The 27,401-nt window shown below is 38.8% G+C and overlaps 2 protein-coding genes across 3 annotated transcripts; both read right to left on the minus strand.

Annotated features, from left to right (window-relative positions):
- Positions 1-13,586: 13,586 nt before the first annotated feature.
- Positions 13,587-14,530, minus strand: LOC130742699 (histone H3.3-like). 2 transcript variants are annotated; one of them, XM_057594801.1, is made up of 4 exons: positions 14,426-14,530; positions 14,249-14,325; positions 14,050-14,140; positions 13,587-13,954 (listed from the first exon to the last, which is right to left on the minus strand). In XM_057594801.1, exons 1-4 carry the CDS (start codon positions 14,495-14,497, stop codon positions 13,784-13,786), a joined length of 411 nt encoding a protein of 136 aa, XP_057450784.1. In that variant the 5' UTR covers positions 14,498-14,530; the 3' UTR covers positions 13,587-13,783. The 2 variants fall into 2 exon arrangements, with proteins under 2 accessions (XP_057450784.1, XP_057450783.1); XM_057594800.1 differs by having other exon boundaries at positions 14,435-14,497.
- A 9,320-nt stretch (positions 14,531-23,850) lies between these two features.
- On the minus strand, positions 23,851-24,405 carry LOC130744153 (putative B3 domain-containing protein At1g78640). The gene has a single exon (XM_057596343.1). It carries the CDS (start codon positions 24,403-24,405, stop codon positions 23,851-23,853), a length of 555 nt encoding a protein of 184 aa, XP_057452326.1.
- Positions 24,406-27,401: the final 2,996 nt, after the last annotated feature.

The raw sequence follows: 27,401 nt of genomic DNA on the forward strand, positions 1-27,401 counted from the left end.
TGAGTCGCGTGGTATATCTGCTATAATGATGATGTCTACTCTCCTCTACTATGCTATTTTCAGACTATATATTTTATAACCGTTGATTTTGCCTTTAATTTCTTAGAAAAACTGTCAACGGTTACCATTAAACCCACTACATGCACTGTCACACACGATCTCCCACTCACTTACAATTACGGTTTTAAAACTATTTGTGTGCATTGCATTCATTCATACTTCTCCCTCCAACATTTCCCCTTTCTCTCTGAACCCTAAAACCTCATCCTCTGAAAGTCATGGGCAAATCGAGGAAACCTAAGGCGAATGTTTCTGCTTCTACCACACAAACTGCCAAGGATCAAGAGAAGCAAAGATTCGAGGAAGCTCAGAAGATTCTGAATGCACCAAATGTAGTCACCTGTGCAAAGAAAGTGGAAGAACTGAGTGTGTGCTGCGAATCAAGAGTTGATTTTGATAATCTTACTCTACATGGGTTTGACATTAGGAACCAAGTCGAGTTGCAAGGATGGTCTGGGTACTTCAACAGGCTCGTTGGTCCAATCTATCACAAATTGGTTGTCGAGTTCTGGAAGAACGCAGTTTGCAACGACTACTACGTCGTCTCCCATGTACTGGACAAGAAAATTGTGATCTCTGAAGAATCAATAGCAAAACTGCTGGGTATGGAGTTTCAGCAGGGAAAAAGGATCAAGAATGTTGAAGCAAATGTTGCTGGAATGAGGACCGTGGCCAACAAGGCACTCTATGATAACTGGTCTTACGAGAAAACCAAGTACAGCTTTAAGGACTTGAAGTCTGAGATGAAGATTTGGCAAAAGATCTTCATGCACTGCATTCACCCTAGAACTGGAGGAACTGATTACCTGAATGCAACTCAGAAGGTAATCATGTACTACATTTCAACTGGTGAGCTTATATGTCTGCCATTCCTACTTTTCAATTATCTGAAGGAGTGTGTTGAGAAATCAAGGACCACAACTGGTTCTGAGAACAAGAGATTCATCTCCTACATTCCGTATGGAAGGCTACTGTCAGACATCTTCGTCCAAAACAAGCTTGTTAAGACTCTATCAGATCTTGGACTCCATGAAGATCTGGCCACGACAGTTGGTGATACCCTCAATAGCACAAAGTTGAAGAAAATGCAGATCATTGAGAAGATCAAAGTTGCTCCCAAAGAAGACACTTCTGATGAAGTTCGTCGGAGGAATTACCCCATTGATGACTTTCCCATTTGGTCCAAGAAGGACAATCCAGCATGCATTCTGGAATATGTAAGGATGCTCAGAAGACAAGGAGATCCTATCACCCTTACAGAATTTGTTAACACTCTTCCTGAAAGTCCTCCTAATCTGGCTACCAGGAAATCCAGGAGAGCAACAAGCAGCAAGCCCTCAGATCCTAAGGCAAAGGGATTCTGATAGAGGAACCTGCAAAGAAGAAGGCTGCTTCCAAGAATGTGATCATCAGGGAACCATCTCTTGAAAGGCCTCCGAAGAGAACCTCAGCTCAACAACAACAAATGTCTGATTCTGAAAGCTCAGAAGACACATGGGAAGACTTCTCAAGTGAGGAAACTGAAGATGAAGACATGCCTCTGGCTAAGAGACGCAAAATTATTCTTGAGGAAGAGGAAGATGAGCAGGATGACCATGAGATCATCCAGAATGTGATTCAGGGTATAAGGGAAGCTTCAGATGCTGAAGAATCCACTGATTCTGATGCTATTCCCCTAGTAAAGAGAAGGAAGCTTCCTCTGAGGGGACCACTTCAGCAGAAGGAACCTGCAGCAGAACAAACATCTGAACCAACTTCAGAAGTACAGAGGGAAAGAAGATCTAAACGCACTTCTGATCCAGCAAGGATTGCAAGCCTCATCAGAACCTCACCCATCAGAAGCCCCAGTAAGGTAATTACTGAAAGCATTAATTCTGATTCTGCTTTAGTAGTTATACCTGAGCAACCTTTGCCTATATCTACCTCTCTACCTACCACAAACCAAACCATACCTCTTCAACCTGAACCTCACCCTGAAACACAACCGCAAACACAAGCTGCATCTCAAGCTCCCAAATCTCCCATCCAAACAGCTACCACAGCCATCCCTTCAACTCCAATTTACATCTCTTCCACATCCATCCTAACTGAACCAGTACCTCCTTTCAATTCCTTTATTCAAGGTATTGTTCAAAGTGAGGCCACTCTGAGAACCTTAGTTCAACAGTTCTCTCCCCAGCCTGCATCCACTTCACACACCTTCCTCATAACCCAGACTGGTGAGATCCCTGCTGAGAAAGAAAAGGAAGATGATGATGTCCAGATCCTTGAGCCACCCTTCAATGTGAAGCCCCTTCAACAAATTGCTTCCAATTTTGAAGATCGGATTCCAGATGCTGCTGAGACCTCTTATGTATCCTTGTCCAATTATTCAGCAGTCAACTCACAGGATCTGAGTTTCACTTCACCTGAGAAGACTGTCACCTCAAGGCAAAGGCCAGATACTATCTCTGAAGCTGAGCATATGGATGAATCAGATCACTCAGGCGTAGAGAAGGATCATGAGATTGATTCCATTCCTTCTGAGCACATGGAAGAATCAAATGCTTCGAGCTCCAATGCTGCCAGAACTCCTCAACCTGTTCTGACCCTGGCCACCTCTTTCCTTCCTCAGAGTCTTCCTCAACTCATTCAGGAGTTTTCTGCAGAGGCCATCAGAAGGGTGAACTGGCTGTATCAGGTAACTGATAATCAGTTTGATGCTTCTCTTGTTGATTGTCTATGGTCTGCATTTGAGAGTTGGTCAGAAGGCAAATGTCATGAACTTCAGAAGCAGCTTAGCAGGGAGAAAAGACTAAGAGTTCATGATGCATCTGAGAGGGCCTATGAGTAGAGGCAGAGAGTGCTGCACAAGGTGTGTGAGCCCCTGAGACGAGCTATGGCTGAAAGACCATGTGTTGTCTCTGAATGTACCTCAGAGGATGTTGTGATGCCTTCAGCAGAGGAAGAAGAAGAAAGCACAGATGGTATAGTTATTCTGGAAGATGCAGATGCTGATGAAGTTCAGAAACAAGGGCCGATTCAAGTTGATAATGTCATGACTTCAGAAGCTGAAGCTACTACTCATCCACAAGCATCAGAAGTTCCCACTTCTGATCCAGCTCCAGAAGTTGCCGTTTTAGCTGCCCGGATTAACAGGATTCAAGATGATCAGCAGCGACTGTTTTAGATGGTTGAGCAACAGGGACAAGTTCAGACTGAGCAGAGTAAGCAGATTGCAGAGTCATCAAGCAAAATGGAAGCCATCATGAAGTATCTTATGGACAATCTTCCTTCCACCTCCAAGCCTTGAATTCCTCCTCTCTATCATGCATACATTTACTTGTTCTGACTGCATTTATTTTATGCTGACTATGTTTAATTATTTCTTATCTGATTCAATGAACCGTCAATTTAGTAACTCACATGCCTTTATGATTTGATAAGTTTTATGCATGATTTTCTGTTACCTTTTCTCCTTATAATCTCCGCAATCCTTCTTCTCCATCACAACGCAATTCACTTCCTCATCTTCTGTTTCATTCCTCCTTGTTCAAGAATGACTTCTGTCGACTTGATTTCTGAACTCAAGACTTTGGTATTTGACCAAGTCTTTCCATGGAGTGTTAATCTATCTTCTTCTGAGATCTCTCAAGCTATTGAGAGGATTGAGCATCTTCTGACATGTTGGCTCACCTCTCATCAGACTCACTGTCTTCAAAACCTTCACGAAGTTCTGAATGACCTCCTCCGTCTGACCAATCGTCGGAAGGACGTTGAAGATCAGTTCCAGGGCATTTGCATGCTTCTGGAATATGAAGCAGATAACGGTGAAGTGGATCCAGAGGCGGTCCAGGAGAATGTTGTCTTGAAGGAGGAACTAGCTACTCAGTTAGCCTCAATTGATCAGGACATTCAACCCCTCCACCTTCAACTTCTCTCCGTGAAGAATTCTCGAGCGTTCCTATTTATCTAGGATTAGTCTTCTTCATTCCTCTCTCTCCTTTGTACTTCTTCTTCTTTCAGTAATAATAACATATTTTATTTGCACCATTTCCTGTTATTGTTATTGTTGTTTGTGTTTTTCACTCTTTTTGATTATGACAAAAAGGGGGAGTACATAAATTGGTTTTGATAAATTTTTATTACATAAAACCAGTAGAGGAGAATAAGTATCAATACTTATAGCACATAGATATTGTCAAGCGTCTCAGATAAGGAATACATTTTTGAACTAATCTTGCTTCTGACGCCTTATTTCAATTATATCTAGACAACTCTATGTTATTATGTGATATACGCTAAGTTCTGAACCATCACTTTTGATGAGTATACATCCATTCAAGCGTAAATTCTGATCACATAACCAGACTCCGAATCTAGATTCTTCACAAATTCATCAAGTCATAGATTTAGGGGGAGTCAGGGGGAGACCCTTGCTCAGAATCAGGTGTGAACCCAGATTCAGAAAGAGCATTGCAAACCGTTACACAAGGATAAGTTTAATCTCTGATCCTTCCTTTCTTGTGTATTCAGTTTATTGTGTAAAAATTGTTCATCAAAATACTTGTTTTGTCATCATCAAAAAGGGGGAGATTGTAAGATCAAGGATTGATCAGTGGTTGCATCTCTATGTTTTGATGATTACAATTAAGGTTTGTGATGATGAACAATTGTGGTACCCTAACGTTTGTCTTTTTTAAGTTGTGACAAACAGGTTCTGAATCTGACCCAAGCCTATTCGTTCAGAAGAAGAAGAACCAAGGGTTACTAAAAAGAGAGCTCATTAACCTACCATGTTTGTTCTGAACAGTGGCAAATACTTCAGAAGCTCTGAAGATGGAAGCTCTCAAGAAGATCTGAAGAACTCAAGTCAGATGTTCTGAAGACCAGATGTTCCAGTGGAACGGTCCAGAAGCAGAAGACTCAAGTTCTGAAGACCTGCAAGAAGTTGATTCTGAAGACCCAAGCTATTCTAGCTCTGACGATCAGAAGTTCTGAGGAACTCGTTCAGTAGCAGAAGTTGCAAGGTCAGAAGAATCCAAGCTTCAATCTGACGATGATCAGAAGCTTCATCAACGTTCATCTGAAGCTCCTTCATCTCAAGTCAACCGGTGAAAGGACAGGTCACTATCACAGTACAACGTCGTACAAGTCTCAGTCTGTCCGCCACCTACCTTGTACAGCCTAGCAGTCTGATATTACAGAATTGCCACTCCAACGGATAAAACCCTAGCAACGGCTACATCACAAGTCTTGGAGTATATAAAGGCTGAAGAAAGAAGAAAGAAGTTAAGAAACTTTGCTGAAAATATTCAACACATACGAACCATTCTCTTAGCATTATTTCTTCACTGTTCTTAAACTTCTGAGTTTACTATTTGCTTGTAAGAAGCACTCTTTGTAAACCCGAAATCTTTTACATCATATTGTAAAGTTCATCAAGAGACCAAGGTTGGTCGGATCTTGAGAGAACTGAATCAAGGCTGATTCAGTATTTAGCTAGTCTTAAGAGGATCGGTAGATCAGCTTCTTAAGAGGATACTAGTGAGAAAATCAGTGTATTGTTAGTCACTTAGCAGGTTGCAAAGTGCAGTTGTAACACTCATTGATTTTAGTGGATTGCCTTCATCAGAAGAAGGAAGAAATCACCTTCACATGTGGACTGGATTAGCTTGAGCTTTTATCTCAAGTGAACCAGGATAAAATACTCGTGTGCTTTACTTCCTATTATTCAGCACTTAGTTTTATCCTTGAGTTTTGAAAAAGCTTAAAAATATACCCGAGATTCAAAAACTCTATTCAAACCCCCCCCTTTCTAGTGTTTTTCGCACCTTCACGTACATGAGAGTTTCCTCCCTTCTTTTCATTGGTCGCTTCATTAAAAACATTTTTCAAGGAAAAAAGAGTGCGACCTTCTTTTTCTTAACTATAGTATTGCCTCAAACTAGAGGTGTTCCACGTGCGACGCACTGCCACGCCACGCCATCCATTTGTTCTAACTTGTACGCCCCCGCGCCTACTTCAGCTTTAACCCTAAAAGGGCCTTCCCAATTAGGTGTCAATTTGTTCTTTCCTGAAGTTAGCGTCCTTTCGCGCAACACTAGGTCTCCCGCCTTCATTTTTCGAGGGACGACCTTAGTTGCGTAATTTCGGGTGACCCTAAACTTTCCAGCTTCATTACGCAAGTGCGCCTCTCTTTGCAATTCTGGGAGCATAATCAAGTTTGCAATTAAGTTATCATTGTTTTCTTCCTCATTCCTGTTTGTAACCCTCCAGCTTTGGTTTTCTACCTCAACGGGTAACATGGCGTCTGAACCATAGGTTAGCCTATACGGCGTTTCTCCAGTGCTGGTTTGGACCGTGGTATTGTACGTCCATAAAACACCGGGAAACTCCTCCGCCCACCAACCTTTCGCCTCATCAAGCTTCTTCTTCAACCCATTTAATATAACCTTGTTTGCCGCCTCAGCCTGACCGTTCGTTTGAGGGTGTTCAACTGAAGTGAATCGCATGTCAATCCCAAGATCAGCACAGAAGTCCCTTGTTAGTGTGCTGGTAAATTGGGTGCCATTATCCATAACCATTGCCATTGGGACTCCAAAACGGCACACAACACGCCTCCACAAGAAATTCCGCACCTTGGCCGCAGTAATTGTGGCGAGTGCCTCGGCTTCTATCCACTTGGTGAAATAGTCCACTACCACCATAATAAACTTCAATTGAGCCTTTGCTTTTGGAAAGGGTCCCAAAATGTCCGTTCCCCACATGGCAAAGGGCCATGGGGCGGCCATTGTTGTGAGTTGCTCTGGTGGTGCCCTGTGTATATCGGCAAAAACTTGACACTTTGAACATTTTTTCACATACTCCATGCAATCTTTCTTGACGGTTGGCCAATAGAATCCCGCCCTAAGGACTTTAACGGCCAAAGACCGCCCCCCAATGTGGCTTGAGCACACTCCCTCATGAACCTCCGCCATTATTTCTTGAGATTTGGCGGTATCCACACATTTAAGCATTGGAGACATAATCCCCCGCCTATACAACCGTCCACCCACCAAAGTATAAAAACTAGCTTCCCGCCTTCTTTCCTTTGTGTTTTTGTTTTCATCCTGCGGTTGCTGACTTAAAAATTCAATGATTGGATCCATCCAAGATGGTTCTCCATTTCCTATAGCCTTCGCCACTTTGAACTCTACCATGTCCGTACTTGGATGGGGCAAAACCTCTTGTATTACAGTTTGGTAGTTTCCGAGTCGCCCAGTGCTGGCTAGTTTAGCCAATGCATCAGCACGCTCGTTTTGACTTCTTGGTATGTGCTCGATCCTTACATGTCCAATCGCCTACATAAGCCTTTGAACAATTTCAAGGTATTTGGACAATTGTGGATCCTTCACTTGGTATTCACCACGCACTTGCTTTACTACCAATTGAGAGTCGCCCTTTATATACATTTTTTGCACTCCCAATTCAATGGCGAGTCTTAAACCGGCTATTAATGCTTCATATTCGGACTGATTGTTGCTCGCCCTGAATCCAAACTTAAGTGATTGTTCAATCAGCATTTTGTCCGGACTTTCAATCGACACGCCTGCACCACTTCCTGATTCATTGGACGAGCCATCCACCGAAAGTACCCATTCTGCATTTTCTTTATCACCCTCTGTGGGTGTTAACTCCGCTACAAAGTCAATCAGACTCTGGATCGTGACTTGTCCTCTTGGTTTGTAGCTAATGTCATATTCCGACAGCTCAACCGACCAACTCACTAGTCGCCCTGACAAATCAGGCTTTTGTAAAACTTGCCTCAAGGGAATGTCTGTCTTGACCTTTATCTGAAAACTCTGAAAGTATGGCCGAAGTCGCCTGACCGTCTTTAGTATTGCTAGAGCCGCCTTTTCTATTTTTTGGTAACGCGCTTCCGCCCCTTGCAGCGTGTGACTAACAAAGTATATGATTTTATACTGCTTGTTTTCTTCTTGAAGCAAGACTGTGCTAACCGCCGCCTCGGTGACCTCCAAGTAGAGAATTAAAGGAATCCCAAGCGTTGGCTTAGCTAGCATAGGGGGTGAAGCTAATAACTCCTTAAGCTGCAGGAAGGCCTCCTCGCACGCCCCGGTCCACTGAAAAGTTGTATTCTTTTTCAAACACGCAAAGAATGGCGCCGCCCTATCACCTGCTTTTGGCAGAAAGCGAGATAAGGCCGCCAACCGTCCTGTTAACCTCTGGACTTCACAAATATTGGATGGGCTTTTCATGTTTACTATAGCTTTGCATTTATCGGGATTAACCTCAATCCCCCTTGAAGTGATCATGAATCCTAAAAACTTGCCACCTAAAATTCCAAAGGAGCATTTTTCTGGATTCAACCTCATATTGTACTTCCGGATCTGTGCAAATGCCTCAGCCAAGTCTTCATGATGGGTGCCCCCTTTGGCAGTTTTGACAATCATGTCATCCACATATACTTCCATGTTTCTTCCCACTTGATTTACAAAAACCTTGTCCATCAACCGTTGATAGGTCGCCCCCGCATTCTTCAAACCAAAGGGCATCGTTTTGTAGCAATAGTTCGCCTGACTCGTCATGAACGATGTTTTCTCCTCATCAGGGCGGTACATCATTATTTAGTTGTATCCGGAGTATGCATCCATTAAACTGAGCAGTTCATTCCCGGACGCCCCGTCTACCAACTTGTCCACATTTGGGAGCGGATAAGAATCCTTTGGGCAGACTTTGTTCAAACTTGTGTAGTTTGTACACATTCTCCATTTCCCATTAGCCTTTCGCACCATAACAACATTTGCCAACCATGTTGGATACTGAACTTCTATAATGAACTTTCCTTCAAGTAACTTTTGAGTTTCTATTTGTACTGCCTTGTCCTTTTCCTCGCCCATTCGCCTACGAGCTTGTACAACAGGTTTCGCTCCTGGCTGGATTGATAAATGATGGGATATAACATTGGGATCAATGCCTGGAACATCCTTAATTGTCCATGCGAATAAATCCAAATTATTTTTGAGTAACTCGACCAATCGGTCCTCTTGTTCCTTTGACAAGGTGCTTCCAATTTTCAAAGCACGCCCAGACAAGTGAACCGATTTGGTTTCTTCCGCCGGCTGAGGTCTCAACTCCTCTGAGTCATCACGAGGATCCAAATTGAAATTCTCATGTGGAAAAATTTCCGTGACGCGATGTGCTTCCTTGGCTGCCCTCTTGCCATAAAGTTCTAGACTTTGTGCATAACATGCTCGGGCGGCCTCTTGATCCACCCTTAGAATTCCCACCTTTCCATTGCAAGCTGGATACTTTACTGTTAAATGGGCGGTTGAAATTATTGCACATATTTTGTTCAAAGTATCACGCCCTAGAAGGACATTATACGTCGCCTTACATGGAAGAACCAAATACTTTACTTGAAATTTCTTCACGTATTCACCCTCACCAAAAGCAGTGTCCAACTCCACGTAACCTCGGACCTTGGCCCGATCGCCTGTGAATCCAACTAGACACCCCGTATATGGCTTTAAGTCCGACTCCTTTAAGCCCAATCTTTCAAATGCATCACCATATATGATGTCAGCAGAACTGCCTTGGTCGAGAAAAACTTTCTTGGTAACATAGTTATTTACGCGCAGAGTCACCACTATTGGATCGTTATCATGTGGAATCACATGATCAAAATCCTTTGGCAAAAAAGTAATTGGAGTATGGTTCAGCCAACATTCCCCCTCGTAAGCATGGTGAACCGAGTTCACTGCCTCCACATATCTTTTCCTTCCCTTGCTAGATATACGCCCACCGCCAAATCCCCCTGGAATTGACAAGCAAGACCCGGCGGGTACCCCTAACTCCTCAACGACCTCCTTTCCTTTGCCGAATCACCGCCCTTGTTCTTGACTGCATCAAGCTGTGTATGGTCTCCTGAGACAAAATTGGACAAATGTCCCGCCTTGATCAGTCGTTCAATCTCCTTGCGCAAAGTCCAGCAATTATCTGTATTGTGTCCTATGGCTTTATGGAATTCACACCACTTTGTTGTGTCCACGTTCGCAGGAGGCCGCCTGGGTGGCCTTGGGTACTGAACCACATTAGTTTGCCCTACTGCCCGCAGTATTGTGCTGAGAGGAGCGTTTAATTTGGTTTGATGACCCTGGGCGGGAGCATGTCCCCCTTGGGCCGCCGGATTCGCCGAAGCGGGTTGACTGTTCCGATGCCAAGTGTTACTTTGTGGCCCTTGTCGCCCTGCTGGATAGGGCGCTGGCCTTGGCTGGCGCGGTGTCTGAGCGGGTTGTTGATCTTTAGGAGCGCGGCCTTTTTCTGATGAGACATCTGGTTGAGCTCGCCAGTCGTCCCTATCTTTTTTTAGTTTGCTCATCCTGTTCAACCAAGATAAACTCTTGTACCCGTGCCCGCAAATCCATCATATCCTTGGCAGGCCGCCTAGTTAAATCTTTGTTCAATGAGCCGCATCTGAGCCCATTTTTGAAGGCCGCCACACACACATCCGGACTGACGTCCTCTAGCTGCACTGAGACTCTACTAAATCGAGACATGTAAGTTTTAATGCGCTCGCCCGCATGCTGTCGAATATTGAACAGATCAGCTGGAGTCGCCTTTTGTGCTTGACTGGCCGAGAATTGTGTTAGAAACTTGGTTGACAAATCAGTGAAGTTGGAGATGGAATATGGAGGTTGTTTAATGAACCAAGTCATGGCCACACCCTTAAATGTTGAAGGCAACAATCTGCACTTCACAGCATCAGTCGCCTCTCCAATGACCATTTTGGTATTAAAATACCGTAAATGATCATTTGGGTCAGTATCCCCCCATACATGTCCAAAGTCAGAGTTTGCAGATGCTCTGGAATCTCAACAGCGGCGACTATGGGCTCAAAGGGCTGAAAATCCACCACATCCTCAGCGTCCACACGTTGCCCACGCCTTAAGTCACGCATTTGATTAAGGTACTCCACCTGAGCCTGTAAATGCTCATTCTGACGTTGAACCGCCTGGATAGTGTCCAACACCTGCCTGAGCTCCGCAGATGAGGCTCCTACCACATTGTCTGGTGCTCGCACAGGTGTGTCAGCCTGCTGATCTAAAGCATCCGCTTCCGGGGTGGGAAGCTTAGCTTTAAGATCCAGTCCCGATCCAACAGCTGCATCTGGCCGTGCCTGGACATCTGGAACCGTTGTGGCATGAGATCTTACAGCCACCGAGGCTTCATCTGAAGAAGCTTCTCCTTCCAACTCAGGTTGTCCTACAGGAGCCTGACTCTTGACTCCAGTAAGACGACATCCACCACGACGGCAGGGAGCTCGCCCACCACAAGAACGTGTCTCCATAACCAAAAATATGCCTCTCACTTCAGCAGAAGAATAATCGCTGAGTCAGAGCCACAGACGACGCCAATGTTCCTGTCTAAGGTATGGCAATGGTAATAACGTACCCTTGAAAAACCCTAGCAGAACTAAAAGAGGTAAGTAATACGTAAATAAGGAAATAATCTCATTAATGATCCAAAAAAAGGTCCCTAGTACAAGGTGGGGACATCCTTTTTATAGTAGGAATGATCCTTATCTAGAATGTTCATGGATTTGGGCCTTACATGCAGGGCCCAAATCCCTATGTTGAGTAAGACAAATGCATGTGTACAATATAACAAGACAAAACAACTCGGGCCCACATCCTCCAGCTGGGGTCCATGTCCTAATCACCTTTCTTCTGGCCTTATCGGGCGGGTCAGTGGACTTATAACGACCCGCCCGGCCCAACATCTATACCCTTTCAACTCTCTTACTCAATTCAAACCACTAACTTAAAAAATATTTTTAGATTTCTAGATCCAACAGTTCTAATTGAACTAAAAAAAGAGGTCCACCCTAATCTCCCCCTAACTTTTAAACTCAAATAAAAATGCATTTCACTTCAATTCCTATTTGGCATTATTGCAATCATGTGCATTGCTCCAGTACCCTTTAAAAATCTGAGGATTTAAAACCCTTCAACCTATTATTTAGAATATAAATGACTATATTGCAAATAATTAAAACTTATTATAAAAATAACATTGATAAATTAAAGCAAAATGTATGAAACTACTCCACTTTTAGATGATACCATAAAAATTATATTATATACAATTAAAACTCATCACAGCAAAAATACAACATGGACTAAGATGTTTTTGCCTATTCACCAAAAAAACTTAGTTCATGGAGGCATTGCAGTTTATTGTGCCTAGGGAGACTAACTCTTTAGCTGATTGGTTATAGCTTTCCTTTTGGTTCTCATGTGTTTAGCTCTGCTGGACTAGCTCTTTAGCTGATCATTTAGCCTATATTGGCTATTCTTTTCCTTTCGATACTCATGTATTTAGCTCTCCTATTGGGGATTGCCTTTGGATTATGTATCAAGATTGTGTAAAGGCCGCATCCTCCACTACCTTTTAGGGCGTACTGAGCTTTTTCTTGTCCGGGACCTAGCCCCTCAATTTCACAAAAAAGAAAAACCCTCCATTTCACAAAGAAAAAATAATACATGGACATGCAGTTATATTTTAGTCTCTTTATCCCAATATAAGTCTTTTTACCAAATTATTTAAGATTAAGAAAACTAGTTAAAATTACTGTTTTTTATTTTTTTATAAGCCTAGTCATTGCATTCAAATCAAGCACAAAGGGTGCTAACCCGAATACAATAAGAGTACAAACTGAGAAGCAAGTAAGCTATACATAGATAACAGAATTTCAGAGAAAAAAAAAACAAGGGGAGATCGGAAATAACAGAACCAACAACCTCTTCCTTGAGGAAATTAAAAGAAACAATCCCACAAGATCCTTCCTACCATAAGCAATGAAAATTAGTTTGTAGCTACCATAAGCAATGAAAATTAGTTTGTAGTAATGAATTTGTAGTTCTTTTTAATAATTTTCCTAAATTACCCTCATTGAAAATTATCTCTCCTTATTAATATTTCACTATCTCTAAATGATAATGGTCTTAGAAATAAAGCAAAATTTTGGATAGTGGAAAAATTTAAGTATTAGCATAAGGGTAGACATACAAAAATTATCTATTCTTCTTATATATTGTAAATTGATTTATAATTTGGGAAAAATAAAACTCATAAAAGTGACTTATAATAAGGGATAGAGGGAGTATAACTGTTATAAATATGGAAAAACTCAAAAACATGTGGCAGAAAGTCACGGCTACTGGTACAACATCTTTTTATGTGTTGGGACGATGTCAAGATATTGTATTTATGATAACTAGAAATAAGTCTCTTATTCATTGCTAGAACTCAATATGTGCAAACTTGTTCGTTTATGAAAATTTCTCATTTCTCTTCATCACAATTCCCAAAATATTATGACTAAACATTAAACAGTGAACAAAACATGAACAAACAAGCATCAATATGACTAAACACTGTCGTATTCCCAAAACATGAACAAACAAGCATCAAAATAAACTAGGTCCACTATCTTAGATGGCAACAAAAGATTGTCAAATACAATTACGAAATGGCTGCATGTCCAGAACTTACGGTAGCAATTCACAGAACTAGAGAACCAAACTCCACAATTACTAATAATTCGAGCTTCACAAAATATGGCAGTATTTTCCTCTACCAGTAAACAACTATACCACTAATAAGCTTCAACAAAAAGAAATCTAAATAACAAAACACTTCCACGGCCACACCCCATATGACCAGCACCAAACGTACCACATTAAATATGTTCACCACGAATCCTCCTTGCTAACTGGATATCCTTAGGCATGATAGTGACACGTTTAGCATGAATGGCGCACAGATTGGTGTCCTCAAAGAGTCCAACGAGGTATGCCTCAGCAGCTTCTTGCAATGCAAGGACAGCATGACCCTGGAAACGCAGGTCAGTCTACAACCACAGGAAAAAATACATAACTTTAGTCACAATGATTAAGAAAAAAAAACACATAAGACCTGAATTTCACATCAGTAATTACACATTACCTTGAAGTCCTGAGCAATTTCACGAACCAACCTTTGGAAAGGGATTTTCCTGATCAGCAGATCAGTTCTCTTCTGGTAGTTCCTAATCTCACTATTCCATCAATAACAATTCAATTATTAGAAAACATAACAAAATCAAGAAAATGGAAACCCTAGTAAAACAATCAAATATAAAGGATTCCAGAAAAGGGTCACTGACCGTAGAGCAAAGGTTCCAGGGCGATAACGATGCGGCTTCTTGATCCCACCGGTGGTGGGTGCAGACATACGAGCAGCCTAAAGTAGAAAAAACAAAATATGAAACCGTTGGCCAAAATTTCAAGCACCCAATACAAATTTAGAGAATAACGATTGAGGTGATGATTCCAAAACAAACCTTGGTTGCAAGCTGCTTCCTGGGAGCTTTTCCACCGGTTGACTTACGAGCAGTTTGCTTGGTACGAGCCATCTGTAAAACACAAGAAAGTAAGACAAAAAACACAACCAGATAACAACATTTAAAGATCATGGACATTCTCGTCCTCTCAATCAAAACAATCATGACTACCGGTGAAACATAATTGTAACCTAATTCATATATAAATCAAAAGTGTGAATAAAAACGATGAATTTGGCAAATAAAATTATCGTCGGCTCCAAGATAAAGGCATAGAGAACCCTGAAATTAGAAAAGAAGAATCAAATAATTCAATCGTTACGCAATTTTAAAAGCATGTAATCATTCAAATTCAAATAGATAACAATAATGTAAAGCAAATCATCACAACTGAAGAATCAGTAAACCTAATTCCCTAAATCTTGAAAAGATAGAACCCTAAATGCGGAACAAATTGAAATATACCAAATTAGAATGCAGAATCAAACAATTCAATTGTTACGAGATTTGAAACACATCAAATCTTCATATAGAGAACAATTATGTAAAAAAAATTACGATAACGAACAATCAGTAAACCCTAATTTCCAAAATCCCGAAAGGAAAGAAAAAACTAACCTCGAAAGGCTTTGATTCGTTCTTCTTCGAATTGAATTGAAGGGGAAAAGGATCTAAAATTTTGCGAGGTTTGGTGATGAGGGCCTATATATAGTGGGGGAGTGCGTCAATGTTCGAATGCGTACAATTCACTCTCCGTATGTTTTCTCCGTTTGGGATAGGACGGTGAGTGAAGTGTTGAGTTGTACTTTCTCGAATTTAATAAACGGCTGTGATGTCATTCAGGATACAAGAAATAGATCATGAAGTCTAGTTGGAGCATTCCCATTGGTTCCTTTAATTAACAAATTGAAGCCCTTTTTTGTTCTTGGAGTCTTTTTTAAGGAGAAAAAAATTAGTTTATTTTTTTTCAATTAAAAAAAAGAAGTTAGTTGATACAAGTCAAAAAAATCAGGAAAATGAAATCTATTGGTACTTTTTTTTTTGAAAGTATCTATTGCTACATCCTTGTACCTTTTAATGTTATTCCAATTTTTTTAAATAAAGATTCACCCACACTATTTTTTCACATATATCATTTCTATTTTTTTTTCTTTATCTCTCTATATGCATTTCCTATCATATTACTTGTATATCAATTATTTATCTATCTTCTCTTCACAGTTTATCAAAGTGGAATCAAAATGTATACGTGAACAAACTATAATTTTTTTTTCACAAAACAAACTATAATTTGTGTTTCTAAGAAATCCAAAATACCCCTAATATTAAAACACCCCACTAGCCCATCACTTCCACAACTTACTATCTCCTTCACACATCCCTCTTCATTTCTCTCTCTTTCTCTTTCACTTCCAATTCTTTCTCTTCTCAACTATTTCCCAACCCAAAACCATTACCTTTAATATTAAGCATTTCTTCAACCACAACTTCATCTTGAGTAAATATCAATCTTATTCTCTTCTCCATTTTGGTGTTTCATTTTTGCCTTCTCCACCATTATTGTGTATTGATTTCGCGTTTTATTCTCTTCTTCATAAAGTCACTCTTATACATTTAAAGGAAGAATTATTTAATAGGATTTTTACGTATAAGTCACTTGAAAACATTTTAATTCACCACTGTCACCATCACCCCCCTTCACCACCATCGCCACTGTCATTACCCTTCACCACTGCCACTGCCACTTCTAGAACCCGCTCTCTACCACCAGAACCACTGCCACAACACCCTTTACCACCGCCCTACAACATTGTTGCCGCCACCATCACCACCATACACTCCACTACCACCACCAAAAATAAAAGTAATGCATTTTGAATTAAAGAGAATTGTTGTTAAAAAAATTGATTTTTATGGTATTTATCATTAATTCAATGCTTCACCAAACATATGATTGTATTAATTTAAATGATATAATAAATTATACAGTGTATGACTAAACACTGAACACTACTCCCTCCGTTCCACAAAGATTGTTATTTAAGATTGTGGATTTGTGGCACAAAGAGTAAGATGACAATTATTGATAGTATAATGTTACTAAAGTTCCCTTATTTAATTTTACTAGTACCATGTGCAAATATTAATTATACTTAGATAGAGAAGAATGTAGTTAATGGAGAAGAGTTGTGGTTGGTTAACATGAAAAGTGATAAGTGAGAGAAAATGTATTAAATGAGGGCAAAGGTGGAAAAAATTAGCAAAAATGCATTGGATTTCTAAAACAACAAAATTTTGGAATATTGAAAGAAGGTCCAAAACAACAATATTTGTGAAATGGAGGGAGTATTTCATATCTTCTTTAGTCTCGAAATCATCTCTTGAATTGAAATCATCACCTGACTGCATGTCTTCATCTAAACCTGCATCACTGATTTCCAAATCTTCAACATAATCATATTCTTTGTTTGAATGAATTTGGAAATTAAACATCCACATTCGAGGTCCCCCAATGTTGAAGAAGTAAATATTATTGACCATTTCTCGGTATATTATGATAATATTTGAGTGATGAACATGCCAGGAAAAAATGCATTGACCTGGTTCAAGATCCTTTGTGTGCATTTGATGTTCGAACCATTAATGTTAAAAACTCATGTGAAACCGTAAAGGGTTAAATATATTTTTTGTCCTGAACTATAGCTAATTATTGGTATTTATCCCTGAATTAAATTTTCACTAAAATTCATCCCTAACTTGTTGGTGTGTGAGATTTTAGTCCCTCAAGCCATTTGAGTGGTGATGTAGCATGGTAATATAATGATTCTTAAAATAAAATCTAAGAAATGGTAAAAATTAGCATAAAAACAACATACTAAAAACTTTTTTATATAAAAATATTATGTAAATCTTTTATTATCTCTGTTCCTTATTAACTGTCCACTTTGAAGAAAAAAAATTGCGCATATATATATATATATATATATATATATATATATATATATTAATGCAATCAAAGGTATTAGATAATTTATCATTTTTTAATCAAGGAAATCCAGTAAATAAAGCGCTCTTTCCAGAAGGCGCTGTTGCCATCTTCTCTTAAGGTTACCTTTGAGAAGAAGGTGTCCTTATACCATCTGTAATCGGACATGGTAGGACAATAGAGATTAGCGAGCTGGCTTGAAGCTCTCTCTCTAAATATGCTAGGATCTCCTATGAAATGAAGTATAATAGTATATATTAATGTTGCTACAGCATCTTCTTCTCCCTATCCACTTAGAGTTTCAATAAAATATTAAATGATGTTTTTAATAAAATTAACAAAATTAATTGCATTTCTTAATATATTGAATTCTTCTCTCTCTACAGTTATATAGGAACAAATGTAAGGTAGTAATTTAAAAAATAAAAATATGCCCTCTAAATTTTCTAATTTGAAAAATAAAAATATGCCCTCCCAAGCCTTTCCCTCTAAATACCTCCAAAAAGTAACTCTAATTCGCAAACAATCCGTAAGTATCGGCTCTGGCTTTAAGATGATAATCCTGTGGAATGAAAAGCAATAAGAGATGCATGTTTTCCATCGATTAAGTTAAATGATTGATCCAGTCTTATCCATTTTTGTTCGGAGAGACAGGGGAGCCAATGGACCGAGGAACAAAACACCAAGAGATATCGACACCACATCTTAACTCAAAATCTTAAGACATTAGGTTTATGCGTCACATATCTTATAAAGTCTTCTCCTTATCCATAATTAATCAATGTGGAACTCCAACTCCGCACTTGAATTCTCAACATAAAATTTCTCAATATGGATGAACGCGATTCGATTTATACGTGGATGAATTGGTGTCATGAATAAATAATTTATTTTGCCACCCCATTACTGTCAATTATTCCCAAACGGTCTTTTTTATTCATATCCAATCAAAGCACTCTTCAAGATAGTTTGTACAATGCACCGAACAATTTATGAGTCATAATTAAAAAAGTTCAAGTCAAAACCAAAATGGAAAAACAAACAGGAAGACTACATTTTATCATTCAAGGACCCCAGGCTCATCCTTATGTCACCAGAAAACATTAGAAACAACCTACCAACAACCAATAATGATATATAGACACCTCATTTTTTAAACACTTCATTTCCATCTCTTTTTATTTCTATCTATCTCCTCTTATCATCACATCTATCACATCTCCTACTCTCTCTCTCTTACTTTTTCTTTTCTTCTTATCTCTTTCCTCATTCCACCTCTCTCCACCTCAAAGAAAGGTGTGGAGGCAACCTTATTCACCAACAACCACTAAAGAAGTTTCCAAAATAGAAAAACAGCATCAAGCCAACATTTGATAGCTTTCATGTAATTAAGCACAATTATGTCATACAACAAACAGTCATAAAATAGAGGAGCGATCAACTATTTTTCTTTTTATTCATAGGTTTCAGATCAAAACGTTAAGTATTAAACACATTAGCAAACTAAAAAAATCCAGAAATCATGAGATCAAAATGTCAATTAATTACATTTATCTTCTACTGTCTGAGTTTAAAGAGAAAAAGTAAAATAAGCAAATACATAAACAAAAAATTGGTTACCAACGAGCAATGGGTAATTTTCTCAAATTGACAGATGTAGCTAGATGACTAGGTGTGCTTCAACTCCTTCCCCATATTTTACCGTTCTAAGCCTTTTCCATTCTATCTGGTACCTTTCCTACGTGTGTAACATGCATGGGTGTCGAATCCGAGTGAGTTTTGGTATGTTATGTGTATCAGCATGATCATGGAGACAAAAGAGTCCTTTGATATACATCATCTAAAAAAAGTGTCTGAGTATGTGATGTCAAAAAAAAGGAGACAGTAAATAAATGTACTTGTGATTAAGGTGGATGTTGGGGGTGTGAAAAAAGGGTGAGTGGGTGAGAATTTAGTGCTTGAGAAATGTGCAGATCATTGACAATGGTGTTAATTGATGAATGAAGATTAAACAATGAAAGGTAAATAGTAAAGTTACCTCTGCAGTTGGTAAAAGAATGAAAAATATGTTGTGAAAAATGAGTTAGAAGAGTCTCTATCAGAATGAGTATCTATGTGAGAGAAATGGTTACTAACTTGATACTATTACATGTGATTTACTGATATGTAGAAGGAGGAATAATTGGGTGTGGAATAAGCTAGTAAGAGGAGGAAAATTCTCAAGAATGAAATTTATTTATTGATATGGTTATTCATTGTGGGGTCGTTAACTCTATTAGTCGACCCCATATACTCAGAAAAGGGTCTGGTTGTTATATTAAATATGTGTCACTTTCCAAACTTAATTTTTATGAACCAGACAAAAACAGGTTTTCAATGTGCCTTAGATAGAGTTTTTCATTTGTTAATGTAAATATGCTAATCATCAGAACCAAATTAAATTAAGCTCTGATATAATAGTGTAATTTATTATTAGAATCAATGTTCTGAAAATCGAACCGGACCGGCCGGTCGAACCGGTTCGACCGGGACCCGGAGGGTTGGCCGGTCCGTTGTAGCTCCAAAACCGGATGCTAATTAAACCGGTCGAAAACCGGAAAACCCGGCTTCAAACCGGTAAAATCGGTGAAAACCGGCGGTTTGCCGGCTTGAACCGGTTCACTTTTTTTGGACGCACGTGAGGCTGCTTGCACCATTCCAAGCTCGTAGTGCCACACTGTTGTTGATCCAGATCCTCTTCTTGCTGCTGGATCTCCTTATGCTTCCTCCGTAGGGATCTCTATCCGTCATCCTGCTTATATTGAACCTTCGAGTTCCGCTGGTGGCAATTGCTATGGGGTGTTGTTTGTGTTCTTCCTCTTTTCTTTGTCTCTGGGTTTTGAAGATGGAGCAGCTATGGAAACATTTGTTTGTGCTAGAACTAAGAAGAGAAGAAGTCCATGCATAATCAAAAAAGAAGAAGAGAAGAAGTGAATTTCACCTTATGTTTCCCTTTTGAAATCTGACGGAAACTTTGAATCAAATCACAAATGCCACTTCTATAATTCTCTTTGTTTTTCAAGTCAAAATACATAAATGTTTCATTGGTCAAATCAAAACCATGGCAGGCTGGCAGCCCATGGTTTTTGTTGTGCTCTAGGTGGTTTTATTTACTTTTGCATTGCTCTAGGTTGTTAGTTTTTGAACTGTACATTGCTCTAGCCTCTAGGTGGTTCTAGGACGTAATGGAAAAATAATCAAAGGAAAAGATATATTTATATATTAGACATAATTATTCTCTAGTTTTTTTATTGATACATATAATTATTCTCTAGTTAATTTATTATATAAACATAGTATTATTTAATATTATACAATTTAAAACATTATATAAATAGAACCGGTTTGACCCCGGTTTGACCTCGGTTCAACCTTAAAGCCTTAAACCAGTGCCTTGACCGGTTTGATGACCGGTCCGATTTTCAGAACATTGATTAGAATACATTGTCGTCTTTATAAAACATCTTTGTAGCTTGAAAAACTCAAACCTCTACTTGTATAAATGTAGTGCTTATTGAAATATTTTATTAACCAAGGATATGCTTTCTGCTTTGTAGAGCCTACAGTATAACCATAAACAGGAAGAGTCCTCAGCGAAGCATTGTGTTGACTCAACACCAAAAAGATTTACTAGGTAATGACAACCAACATGATATATAACGATATATAACGTAGACCAGTGACATAATTATCAAGTATCAACTGCAGAATGAATAACTATAGAGTAAAAATAAATGTTGAAAATTCACATTGATCATGCATTCCCAACTATTTTAAATTAGAGACAAACATCATAATCAAAATTTCTCACCTGTGAAGTTCTCAATTTGAGATGATCAGTTATCGAGTTCTCAGTCTTCATCATCAGAGTTCACTACTAAAAAATTACTTATTTTTATTTTTTTTGCAGCAGGAGTTCCTATGGATTTTTCTGCAGATTTTAAGTTTTTCATGTGAATTTTAAATCTACAGGAAAAATCGCAAGAAATGTTATATTTTCCTATGAGGTTTTCTACAAAGGGAATTGTTATTCAGACCCCCCCCCCACCCCTATTCAGACTCCTCAAAATTGGCGAATTGTCCAAAATGCCCCTGTTCAAAAAAAAACTTCTCACTTTCCCCACTAACTCCCCCCCCCCCCCTCCCACTTCTCCCACTTTTTCAAACTTCTGAACCCCCCCCCCTCCCCACCCCCTCCCCCAAACACATTTCACTCATTCAAAATCTCCCTCCCTCTCTCACGCATATCCTCCACTGCCTCCGTCGGCCGCCGCCATCGCCAGCTACACCGCAACCGTGTGGATTCGCCGCCACCCCCATCGCCACCTTCTGCTGCCAACAACCCAAGTTCGTTACGTGACCCGACCCATTCTGTTATGGTTTTGATCGCACCTTGTAGATGCGTCTATGTCGTAGCTTGAAGGTGCGTGTTTAGAATGCACGCACCTTAAGGGTGCGCTTGATACGCACCCTTAATGGGCGACACAGACGCACCCTGAACATGCGTCATAGACCCTTATCTGTCAAAGCTTCGATGCTATGTTTTTGTTCTATTTTGAGTCTTATGTTTCCAATGTTGGTTCAGATATGGAAAGAACAAAGAATCTAAGTTTGCCCCCGGCCAACCGTTCTAGTCATGGTAGTAGAATCCCCCCCCCCCACGGCATCGGTACGTAAGGAGCGTGCAGCCGCTGCCCTACGAAAGAAAGAAGAAGCACGTAAAAGGCGTGATGAGGCAACCCGTAAAAGGCGGTGACCTAGGTTGTAACGACGCACTTAATGACTCATTTAATGAGTTTTACCGGTTGTTGACTCATGGTCAATGGTTGGTGCGTTGTACACGCACTCTCAAAGTGCGTCACCAGCGCACCCTCAGTGTGCGTCCGTGTCGCACTCTGAAAATGAGGTTCAAACTGCAACCATCATGCTAGTTAAAGGTGCGTTCGAAAGGGATAATTTCGGGTTTCAGAAATTTCCTTCGGTCTAAATAGGAGTGGGGGGCTAAATAACAATTCCCTTCTACAAAATATGTTTGCTGCAAATATTTGTAGGAAAATCCATAGGAAATATACCGATGTTCTTACTTGCGGATTTTTCCTTCCTTTGGATTTTCCTGCTATGTGGATTTTCCTTCAATTCTTTCTATAGATTTACCTGCAGCTTTTTCCAATAATATTTACCCGTGAATACGTAGGTAATTCTGCAGGTGTTTAGAAAGTGCGGTGGCATAATTGTAAATAAAAGAAAATACAATATACTGAATACACAAATTCACAATCTCAATTCTTTCTTCTTCACGCTGAATTCGTTTAAATATAAGAACCCCAGATTTCTTCACCTTCGACATGAATGGTCACCATAACATCTGTGGATTTTTCCACGGCCGTCGTCGCCTGCCGCCGCTAAATCTCACACGAAAACCGCTCCATATTTTCACGATCTGCAATCAGAGTCGGTTATGGTTTTGTTCCTTGTAGTGAGAATGAAGAGTTGATCTCTCTGGTGCTTATTGCTTCCGTGAGGCTGAAAGTATTTGATGCACTGTGGAACTTTCTGGTGTTTGTTACCTCTTTAGAGCTCAACCTGCACTCTATTCTCTTCCAAACAACTCTGTTCCCTTGGGCCCTGCAATGCCTTTATTTTGTATTCACTAGAAAGAAGAAACCGTGCTTAAAGATGGCAGTAAACCCCAAACCCGCGGGGCCCAACCCAATTCCAACTTGAAATTTCTGGCGAAACCCGATTTCTTTGGGTTTGGATTCCACCTAAATTTTAAAACATGTTTGGGTTTGGTTGTGGGATTGATTATACTCGCACTCAAACCCAAACCCGAAGTCTTATGCATGCAATTACCAACCCTTATATATATTATTTTTTTAAAATACCCTTATATATATATATATATTATTAAAGTTACTAAGTAGGGTTTTCTTTAAAGTTACTAACTAGGATTATGTTCATGAACTATATTTTTTTTCTTTGTATTGAAATGATTATGAGGTTTAATCAGCTTATGTTCATGTTATTTTCTTATGTACATGTTGCTTCGGTAATTTTTTGGGTTTCTTCCGGTTCAGTGCTCACATTGGGTTTTGGGTTTAGGTTCGGGTAACCCGAAACCCGTAGGTTTGAGTTTGGGTTTAACTTTTGTACCCATATTGAATTTGGGTTTGGGTGTTAAATTTGGGTTTGGGTGTGGGAATGGTCAAACCTCCACCCATGGCCCATTACCAACCCTAACCATGCTATGTCTTTTTCGAGTAAGCAAAGTCAAAACACAAAAAAAATTGAACTTTATTTTCAATTATAATGGAATAGTACTAAGTACAAGAGGTGAACTAACAAATTAAATGTCTTTGCAACCAAAACAAAGAGATGGTGTCAAAAAACAGAAATTGAACTAATTAGAATAAAGAACTGAAAAATCGAAGCACTTCTTGTATGGATCCCAATGAAGTTTGATTTCATCACCTTTCTTCAAGCCCCTTCTTTTGACGAAATCTTTAGTCCAATTGTCAATGAAAACATAACTTCTTGAAGAAACCCAAAACTTGAAAACCAAGTAATGTAGGGATTGGGTGTCCATGTCCCAAATCAAGATTTGAGTTCCGTTTTGGTAGAGAGCCACTCTTTGTTCAGGTGTCAACACAGGAAGCACTAAGTCCTCAGCCAAATCTTTGCTAATCAAGAGTCTACTCAAGTAACCAAGATCACTCTGTGTCAGCTTCTTCGTTATCTTCCATGGATCATCACAAAGCATCAATTCAGGGGAGTAACCCCAGCGCCTTCTCTGTTCTGCTGCTGCCGCAGCTAATTCGTTTCCAGCTCTATGATGACGTCTTCTTGCATTATCATTCTCAACCGTAGTACTGCAAGATGATTCCTTTCCATACGGGCACACATCCAGTGTCCCTAGTGTCAAATGAGTACAGATGGTTTCCGGAACACAAGCCATGAATGAAAAAGAAACTCAAAGCAAGCGCAATAAAAGATGATATTAAATTAAACAAGAAGAATAACAACTGGGTATTTAGAATACAATAGGGGAGAATTAGATGAATTTATAGGAAACTTGAGGCTTCATTTATTTGTATTTGTATCTCGGTTGATTCAAGAAGATTGCAATATATAAAAATCTAATATCTATCAATGGTTTAATTTCTGATATCTTTATATTGATTTGAGAATGTATCTCAAATATATTTTAGAAAATATTTCATTCATATTCGATATTGATTTAGAAAATATTCTTTAATTTAGGAAGGGAGATATTAGTTTCCCACATCAAGCGTTCCTACTTTGTTGCAAATTAGAGCTTCATTTATTTGTATTTGTATCTCGGTTGATTCAAGAAGATTGTAATATATAAAAATGTAATATCTATCAATGGTTTAATTTCTGATATTTTTATATTGATTTGAGAATGTATCTCAAATATATTTTAGAAAATATGTCATTCATATTTGATATTGATTTAGAAAATCTTCTTCAATTTAGGAAGGGAGATATTAGTTTTCCACATCAAGCGTTCCTACTTTGTTTTTTTTTCTTTGACAGAGCGTTCCTACTTTGTTGCAAATTAGAAAATCTTATTTAAATATTTTATTTATAAATTTTTTCATCCATCTGTATTGCATCATAATATCACGTCTATTTTCGGTGTGAAATATCACATATTTACTTATTTTTTGGTAGAAATTTACTACACATATATGATAAATGAATACTGAGTTATTTGATTTCTATTCACAAACGGTGAAAATAACTACAACCTTTCATTTTGATAGTTTATAATTAATTTTAAATTTAATAATATTTAAAATAAGAAATAGAAGGATGTGGGTGAATGACTGTGTACAACTTTTTACACTGACAGTATATAGAAATTAATTTTTTTTAGAGCTACTCCAATAAATTTAGAGTTTAATGGATGTGCATTGTCGGTGTAAAGAAGTTTTACACCGTCATCCAATTATTTATTGTATCCTATGTGGGATAAATACTTATATTCTTCATTTATTTTAATTAAATTACAATTATAGTTTTTGATGTGGCCAAAATCAATTGCACGTTTGTGTAAAACAAGTTTACATCGACGGTGTATTTTCCAATTTTCTCATAAATTTAATATTTGTGACAAATACTTTTATATAACACGAAGGCTTAAAATGAATTTTAAGTCCCCTTACTTTTGGGTGATTTAGTAAGTTTCATCATCTAACAATTAATTCATCTATCTTTAATAATTAAAGAAATACAAAACTAAATCAACGGTTAAAAGATTAGAATTGAGATCGTAATTTTTTTTCCAATTGAGATTGTCCATTCCCTAAAATTGTAAACATATCTTATTATTATCTGATCTCTTATCTCAACTTTAATGAGAGAGATAAAAAGGTATCAATAAATATATATTATTTTATTTGATTTAGAAGAAAAATATTATCTTTTGAAATTTGATTTTTTTAAATATTATTATTTAAAAAACTGTTTGCCACTTCCCTATGCCCAATTTTCCTTCGGCAATAACCACCAAAGATCCTTCAAGCAGTCAAGTACTCAAGTTTCTTTCCTTGAGTATTAGAGATGTTTGATAGAAGCTATGAAATTATATTTTATGGAATACTATATTTTATTGTTCTTTCTTCTCAACATTTCCAAAACCTGACATGCATACACTTGCTCATAAACTCATACATCCATCCTTAACAAGGCAAGCACCCGTAGGTACAGCGGATGTCCATATCATAAGAAATACAATAAAATAAATATTGGTTTGACAAATGAATCCAAAAGCAACAACTTCATAAGTCCGATATACTCCCTATGACTTCCACACCGGAGAATGACAGAAAAGCAATGCATCGGGACCTACCCAAGACCAAAAGTAAACTTATGCAAATAACTCTACTAGCTTTAACCAATGATGGTAAGCTTCACTACCCAAGGCCCTAACCTTAAATCTAGCACCACCATTGTAGTCTTCGATTGATCCACCAATCCAGTCTTCCCGTTGATCAGTGCAATCACCTTCTCTTAGCAACAAGAAACTACTCACAACACCACCTGTTATGGTCTGAAAGTTTGCCGACCACCCAAGCACAAACAGCACAAACAATACAAACAAGGCATGGAAGGGTCAACTTTCTAGAGTAATGTAATATATATCATGGCATGATTCAGCATATTTATATACAGTGTGTACATAATAATTAAAAGCAACACAAGATCGTATCCGTATCTGCACGTCATGCCATCAGTCCGTAAGCTTGTCGCCTCCGCATATGTATATCTTCTTATCCTCGCAAGGGCAGTATCACGTGCCACTAACGTACTTGCACGATCGAAAGGTCAATCAAACTAACACGATTAAGGTCTATCATCTTAAGCGAATCAAACAACAAGATCAAGGTCCAACCATTAATCAAACAACAAACAACAAGATTAAGGTTCATCCCCTTAATCAAACAAAAAACAAGATTAAGGTCCATCCCCTTAATCAACAACAACAAAATTAAGGTTCATCCCCTTAATCAAACAAACAACACGATTGAGGTTCATCAACAAACATAGTTAGGTCCATCCCCTGAACTAATCAATAAAACACGATTGAAGTCCATCCCCCCAACCGATCAACAAACATAGTTAAGGTCCATCCCCTTAACCGATCAACAAAACACGATTGAGGTTCATCTCCTCAACCGATCAACAAACACGGTTAAGGTCCATCCCCTTAACCTATCAACAAAAATCATTATTGAGTTTCATCCCCTCAATCGATCAACAAACATGACTAAGGTCCATCCCCTTAACCGATCAAAAAAACACGATTGAGGTCCATCCCCTCAACTGATCAACAAACACGGTTATGGTCCATCCCCTTAACGGTCAAGAAACACGATTGAGGTCCATCCCCTTAACCGATTAAACAACAAGATGAAGGTACATCCC

The sequence above is a fragment of the Lotus japonicus genome, chromosome 3, assembly GCF_012489685.1.
Source record: "Lotus japonicus ecotype B-129 chromosome 3, LjGifu_v1.2".
NCBI classification, from domain to species: Eukaryota; Viridiplantae; Streptophyta; class Magnoliopsida; order Fabales; family Fabaceae; genus Lotus; species Lotus japonicus.